The sequence below is a fragment of the Phaethon lepturus genome, unplaced genomic scaffold (genome assembly GCF_000687285.1).
Source record: "Phaethon lepturus isolate BGI_N335 unplaced genomic scaffold, ASM68728v1 scaffold7166, whole genome shotgun sequence".
NCBI lineage: Eukaryota > Metazoa > Chordata > Aves > Phaethontiformes > Phaethontidae > Phaethon > Phaethon lepturus.
Genome location: NW_010544016.1, coordinates 1 through 8040, shown reverse-complemented (window position 1 = coordinate 8040; position 8040 = coordinate 1). Strand labels below are relative to the sequence as shown.

Here is an 8040-nt window from a genome sequence, read left to right as displayed (position 1 = left end):
GGGAAGAGGGAAGAGCAGCCCGGCAGCGAGCTGCCACCCGCAGCTCACGTGCCATGGCATCTCTTCACCAAGTCCCCTCCTTCCCAAAACAGGGTGCAGCTGTTAGGACGCTTTTCCTGTTGCGCATACACAACACCTACCCCATCGGGAAAACCCGAGACTTTTCTCAGGCAGATTCAGTAGGGGATTAATTTTTCAGATGAAGAAAAACAGACAGTGAAGAGGTCACTTAAGAAAGCGAGTCTTCATCACTGGCCAGTTTTCTCAAATGTAAGTCCAGGTGGTCCAGATCACTTGGCTAGTTTGGCAAACGCCCCCAAAACACAATAGGTCTGCGTGCCGTACAGCTGGGTACCTGGCACTCTGCCTACTTCGCCAAATTACCCAGCCGAGACTCAAGTAGAGAGGCGTGGGCCCTACTCGCAGCGTCGGAAGACAACTTGACTCGTGACCCCGGCACGGAGTGGCGTCACGGCTGGAAGCAGTGCTGCCGCTGCTGCTCCAACTACTCCCACGGCTCCTTCAGGTACAGCCGTGCCAGCCAGCGATCAACCCATATCCTACAACCCCTGTGCCAGCCGCCCCGCTGCGCACCTTCTCCACCACGCAGGAGGCCACCCCTTGCTGCCCTTGCCCAAGACAGGAGTGTTATTTCCCCTCAAAGTCCAAGCATGGTAGATTTATACAGAAAAAAAAAACGTCGTTGTTTGCCCCCAGTGAGCATCCCCTCTTCCTGAAGTGTGAGAGTCGCAGGTCAGCCTGGAGAAACCTCTCCTGCTCCCCTAGGTTTGCCTTGCCTTTTACGTTGTTTGGGACAAGCACAGTCCACCACTCTGTTCTGCTAGTACCAGCATCCAGCCTGGTCATTAAATGCCCAAATAAATAATTTACAGCAAGTACACACAGAAACTACCATCTCAGGAATTCCAAATAAGAGGTATAAGATTTCTAGTGATTTTAAAACAAGGTTGTCTTATATTACATCAGTAGACCAAATGGTGCAAGTACATAATAACTAGAATTATATAAATCCTACAATGCGAAGTTTTTTCCCCCCACGTTAATCCATACATTCAAATGTCAGAAAACCAAGTAGGCCATCTTTCTCATCCTCGCTGGGAAGGTGCCTCACTTGAACATCTTGTTTTGGTCACCTAATATTTAAACTGAGTTGTGATGCTATGAATCATGACCTGAACCACCACAGCTATTACTCAGGAAAAACTCCAAAGCAGCGTTTCAGGTGTATCGTACACAAGCTATTAAAGCAGTTTATTTTCAGACAGGCTACTAAACAAGTTCATAGGCGGTCATGTTTTATGACTTTCCTCAAACAAGGACTGAAAAAAGTTCAATCCAGCTGAAACTCAAAGTGACAATGAGGAAAAGAACAGGGAGTTACATTTTTTTTTTTTTTGGATCACTGCTCTTCACCATTTTATCTTAAAAGTCCATTTTATGTTAAAAGTGAGTACATGTACTGTGAAGTGCTCCTGAGGTATGGCTGATCCTTCAACACCAAATTTCCATGACTGACATGATCCGAGCGAGGGTATCGCCTGCTTTGCATTGACACAGGTGACTGTGGAGGCACTACACCTAGAGAACATACCTGGAAGTGCAAAAAGCTGATTTTTTTTTTTCCTATCACTTCGGCTTTCCCCCTGCAAACATCGAGCAGCGCGCTGTTATGTCAGCACGGCTCTCTACTTGGCAGCATTTTTATGGGATCAGTCCCTTGTTGCAGAACATCACTTGCTCTCGTGTCTAGCTTGTAAGGGCTGTTAAACACATTTCATTGCAACTATCATGAGTTTAATAGTCTTCATAACACTGCAGCTTCATGCATTCCCATGCATAAAGAGAAGGTATATTTACAACAAAACCAATGAACACTTCCATTAGATAATGTTACAGTAAAAGCAATACTCACTTAGATGTAAAGTATTTCACTATATATAGATGGAGGAGCCTTAATATTCACTGTATTTTAGTTGTCTCATTCCTTCACAATATGAAAGCTATTCAGCTGGTTACAACTACGAGGACTTCAAGCATACAATAACTAGTCCTTTCTTGGTAACCAGTTCATCGTTAGCAGGAAAAGGCATTTATAAGATCAAAAGTTCAGATCTTTTCTATTGTTTAAATTTATCAGCAGGTTTTGTAAAGAGGCAGAATGTGACAGTACTTTTCAATTGGAAACTATGGGAATTATTCCAAGCATTCAAGGAAAAAATGATGTGCTATTCTGAGGGTTTTATCCACACTTAGTACAACTGAAGAAAAGTCTGCACTTGTAAACACTCAGTAACATGACTGAAGGTTAAAACTCTAGATTATTATAAATAATATCTGCATAATGTAATGCAGATGATGTACATGAAGTCCACAGCCAACAATACTTTTAGACAACTTAGATCAACACACAAATTTTTCTGGATTACAACATCCCGATAGGGAGGTTAGAAATGTAAGCACATCAAGAATACAAGTTGCACCAAGTACCTACTGAATCCAAAACTACTTCCCCTGAAGAATTAAGTATCAAAGTTCTTAAGAACTCAATTCAGTAATTTTTGACTAGACAATTCACTACACAAGAGAAATAACTTTAAATTTAAATCACTTCCTATCTAAACACTCACCTTGTAAAACACTATAGAATTAACTACAAATGTAAAGAATTACAGCTTGCATATATTTCTAAGCAAATGCAAAAAAGAAAAAAAAAAGAGAAAAAAGAAAAGAGATTAGTAGTTTTAGCTCCAGTTTGTAATCACGTGTTGCAAATGAAATCTCTCCTTATAGAATGGAGAAACACTTTGGTTAAAAGCAAGCCAGAGTATTCTGTCCTTTAAAACCACACACAATCATTTTCTGATCACATTGTTATTTACACTGCCATAGTTCTTCATTTTCACTTTAATAAAAACCACACAATTCTGAGTAAAAGCAGCTAAAGTGCTCTCTGGGAAGTGGAAAACTTTATACTGCCTAAAACTTTGTTTTGTTAGGAAAGAAAATAATTCCACAGAAAGTTCAATTCTGTTTGAAATATATTTGTATGTCCAGATTTTAACTTCCAAGAAACAGATGAATCACAATGGCATCGATGCAATTGTTTCAGCAAAACTAAGAGAACACAAAAGAAGCTATTGCAAGCCGACAGAAATAGAGGCGAAGAGCATGTGCATGATTAAACACATTTAAATAAAACATGTTTTGCACTCCAGATCAAGCTGTAGTTTTCCTGCAAAGTGCTTTGTACAATCCGCCAGCACAACAACGCTGAGCCTGACTTCTAGGCAAGGAGGAGTTACCGAAGGAGCAGCCAGGTTCATGCTGAAGGATCAGGCCTTCACTTGCACTGAGTGAGAGAAGCACATCTGAAACATTGCTAACCAAGGTCAGCACAGATGCTTAAGGCAAGGTTTGTTTCATGCCATCCTTAGAGGTAATACTAGACTTAGATATTAGACTCGATAGTAGGAAAAATTTCTTTATGAAGAGAGTGGTCAAGCATTGGAACAGGCTGCCCAGGGAGGTGGTGGAGTCACCATCTCTGGAAGTGTTCAAAAAATATGTGGATGTGGCGCTTCAGGACATGGTTTAGTGGGCATGGTGGTGTTGGTTTGATGGTTGGACTTGATGATCTTAGAGGTCTTTTCCAACCTCAGTGATTCTGTGATTACAACTACGGTTTTCTCCCCTGAGAAGTGACATTGAAGAAAGGTTGCAACATTTCTGCAGATGCTTCCCCAGGTTTAGGAAGACTGTCCTTAAATATCATTTTCAACATAACGCAATATAATTACAACAGATACTGCAAAACAACCCCAACCCAACCCCTTTCTCCTACCTCATAAAACATATACAGAGAAAGCAGTGTAAGTCCAAGGTTGTAGACCACTAGAATACCCCTGCATGAGAACGGTTGCTTATTCCGCATGTACTTTGGTCCTAGCCATACGATTAGTAAGTACAAGACTGAGAAGATAAAGGTAGGTGTATAGTTCTCCAGAAGAAGCCATCCTTTTACTCTGGGGTCTGAAACAAACAAACAAGAAAAAACATACAAACACTTAGATTTTGTAAGGAGTAGAGTTCAAGACATCCAGAAAAAGCTGTACCCAAAATGCTTCTAGTGCCGCAATACCGGAGAAAGACGAAGGAAGAGCAGCAAGGCTTTTTATTAAAAGCCGCATTGCTAATTACAAACAGCTTTCGCAAACAACAAGATTTTAGGTATACAGTTGTTAAAGAAAGCAGAAATAATTCTCTTAAGGCAAAAATATTCTTAAATTATTACCGTTATTATTTTAAAATACTCATTACCATTCAAAATTGCTGTCCATCTTGAATACCACAGATGAGCTTAAATGTTAAATAAAAGCCTCAATGACCCTCTCCCCTTGATCCTCTCAAACCAAGCATTCCCGACAGTACATCCCTTATTTCCTCACACAGCCAGCAAAGCTAAGAGTGAAGCAGATACCTTTGTGGTTATCGGTGGATGATCCTGAAAACTATCTTCTAATCAATACTAACACAATTAGACTTACGTATGTGCTACTCAAAAGGATTAAATTTTGGAGTCCTCGTACAAGCAATGAAACACAGAGCAGTCAGTCCAGTCTGACTAACCGGTCCGGTTGGCAACATGTCGACTGCTCAGGAAAAGCACATGAACCACCCCAAATGAGAGGATTTCAGGGGAACACTTGGGACAAGTGCACGATCCTTTTGAACCACAACTGTGTTGTCCACACCCGGCACCAGCATGGTATTTCACTCCTCTCACTAAAGTCAGCCCAAAGGATTGAAACCAAGTTTACCAAACCATAAAAGAACAATTCAAGTATTGCTGGCATTCACAGTCCTGACTTAATTTTAAAGGAGTCATATGTGGATCCTGAATGTAAGAAATGAGGCCTTAAAATGTAGGGTGAGAAGTAGTTAAAGCCGGCGAATCATTTGGATTTGCCACCTTCATGGTTCATTATTTTTAAGATATGGCAAATATAGGCCATATGCCGGCACATGCAGTAAGTTATATCGGAACATCCAGGCTAGTTTAAACGGGCTTAGTACGAAGAGGGGGGCAACAAGGGCACCGAGCTACTAAAAGCAAACAGAAAACACACTTTGAAGGATCAGAGGCTTGTTCCACCTCCTGTGGACTTTGTCTTGTGATGAAGCAGCACCACCACCGGAGTTTCACTTGGACAAAGAGATAGAAAAGACGCTACCGAAGCCCTCGGAGGAAGAAAGCACATGCCAGTGAGCAGCATGGCTCTGCACGCTCCGACCGGGATGCTGACATTTAGTCCCCCAGGTCAGGATCAGGTGGAACAGGGCCATCCCTATCCCAGCTGGAAGCCCTCACCGTGAGGCCACCACCTGTCCGGGTCCCACTGCCTCTCCCTTCCTCACACTGACCAGGATTGCTGTTCTCTACCCGTAGACTTTTTCCCAGTGAAAAACTTACCAGAGTCATTGTTTCTTTAAAAAGAATGGTTTCAAAGGAGCAACACTTTCCAAAAACTACAGTTTTTGGCGAAAAATTCCTTAGCAGCTCTAGTTATGAGGGCAAGACCATTTTTATTTCATCAAATGCAAATTAAAAAAATATTTTTTTTAAATAAAAGCTATTGTTAAATTAAAAAAAAAAAAGGCAGCAAAGATATGAGTGAGAGAAGTTGTTCACTAAGACTAACAACATGAGCTTCACTGACAGTAAGAAGAATAGCACCTGTGATGGTCATAGCTGAAAAATCAGCAGCTCTTCAGGCCAAACGATCAGAAGCATTGGACAGATTTTTTTTATTTATTACAGAATCATACGTTTTGATGCTTTGCATAAAGAAAGTAGTCACCAGTCAACGCCAGGATGTTAGAGGGAAGCTATTTCTTGTGCCCCAGTATCTGCACTTCAGTATCAGTTTTATTTATGTGTTTAATTTTTGACAAATCTTACCTCTGGGTCCAAGCCAAACATCAAAGTAGCTATTGATTGTTTTATCCAGAAGTTCCATTCTACAATCTATTCAAATGGAAAGAAGAGGAGAAAGTTAGGACTTCAGCTCACAGAAACAGTTTAATCACCTGAATACTACCTATTATGGTTAACAAAGAAAATACTGATATGCAAAAATTGCAGTAGAGATACTGGACATTACCAGCATATATATGGTACATAAAGCTTATTCTAGTCTCAGAGCCACTGGTATAAGAGCAGTATTTCCCACTGAAGTATTTAATCACGGATCTAGATACGCAAAAGCTTAAACTAATGAGTTCAGATTAACCCAAAGTTCTTTTAATTCTAGATTTTTTAAGTGCAAATACAGGATGACATCTTGCAAGATCTCTCTGCAAGGAGAGGGAGGATTGGACCTTGAGAAAGCCAGAAACGTTGAAATTCTCAAATAAATACTACGAAGCTTTTTGCTAAAGGGCCTCGAAGAGCTGGCAACGCTAGCTGGGGAGGAGGAGGGAAGGGAAAAAAGTGAAAAGCGGCTCTGCTATCACCGTTGCGGATAGGTGACTGATTACAGCTCTAATTAACAGCCCACAAAACCAAGAGATCAACGGTCACCGAACGACAGCGAGGGCTGCAGAGCCAAGGGAGGAAACATTGCAGCTCGTGGCATCAGCATCTCCAGTTCCAGAAACTGCTTACTGGTACGACATTACCAGGTAAAACCCGTCCGACATCAGTACAGCAGAGTAATTCAAAAGTCATCTGTCGGCTCCTCACACGGCCAGTATTTATTGGTAGGACGCGGTACCTATACTGCGATACGCAAGTCGCTGTACCTCCCTAAGGTTAAAGCAGGAAAGAAGTAGCAACACGTTCCGTGAGCAGGGACAGTTGTACATGAAGCTGTTCTCAAGAGAAGAGGAAGTAATTTTCTTCCTGATTAAGAAAAAAACAACCCAAACCCCCAAAAAACCACCCTTCTCTCAATTTCCTCTTTTCTATCCAGAACGGTACTGAACTTTCACTAAAATAATTTTACCTGTTTTTAATAGGATAGTTGTGTTCCCCGCCCCCAAAGTACTAATATTAACAGCAATTTTTAGTTAGGGGGAAATAACGTAAGCAACACATAGGCTGTCAACACACCCACAGCACAAAGCAGAACAATGACTTGGGTTTACACGTAGTTGCTAACAACAAAAAAGTTCTCTCTTTTTTTTCAGTTCTAGCTAAAGAAACATCTCTCTCCCACCTGTGAAAAGCCTGCCTCCAGGGCATCTCTGATTTCTGCAAGTAAAATAAATAGTAGATCCACTGGTTTTAGTCAGCTGGGACTGACACCTCCGTCCAGCAAGAGAAGCCAAGTGAGATGCACACGACATCCCCTCCCTGGACCGAAGGGGGACTGGGAGCCGCCCGGCCCCCGCAGGGGCTTCGACTTCCCATGGGACCAAGAAAAACCAACAGGCTTAGACACGTGGTCTTCTACAGAAGTCCACTTCCCTTCCACCGCGCGGGACCAGGCAGGCTCACCGAGGATTTCTGGCTGCACCCCCAACCCACCGCTCCCGCCGGGGCTCCAGGAACAGGCGCAGAAGAGGACTTGCCCTTCCGCATGCTCCGAGCCTCCGTACCAAGCCTCTGTACCGCTTCGGACCACACAAAGGCTCGGAACCTCCCCGGGAAGCTGGTCACCAGGCACAAACCCAAGAACTTGATGAAAATAACCAGGAGTGTTAAGAAGTCTTTGGCAGTCGTGATGCATACAGGTTTTCTTTTCCGACTGGAGAAGCCCAGCCCAGGTAAGTACACACTTCACAGGAAGGTGTATTTTTGGGATTACGTCACTTGGCCAGCTATGACACACAAACTGCGAGTGCTTGCATGAATGGCCACAGCACCGGCATGCTGGTGTCCTAAGAATACAGAAATTTAACTGAGAAGCCTATGCTGTGCTACCACAAGCACGAACATCAGGAAGACTGTGAGAAATGAGAACGTAATTTCCCAGGAGAAGAAAGTAAGTTATCCAGAGCAAACGCTTTTTTTTTTTT

At 42.5% G+C, this 8040-nt stretch overlaps 1 protein-coding gene across 1 annotated transcript in view; it reads right to left on the bottom strand.

Annotated features, from left to right (window-relative positions):
• Positions 1-6043, bottom strand: part of ELOVL5 (ELOVL fatty acid elongase 5) — an 18217-nt gene extending 12174 nt beyond the window's left edge. The window contains exons 1-2 of the mRNA XM_010288532.1: positions 5981-6043; positions 3863-4050 (exon numbers count right to left, since the gene is read on the bottom strand). Coding sequence (XP_010286834.1) covers positions 3863-4050; positions 5981-6038 — 246 coding nt within the window. The 5' untranslated portion in view covers positions 6039-6043. The remainder of the gene's footprint in view (positions 1-3862; positions 4051-5980) is intronic.
• Positions 6044-8040: the final 1997 nt, after the last annotated feature.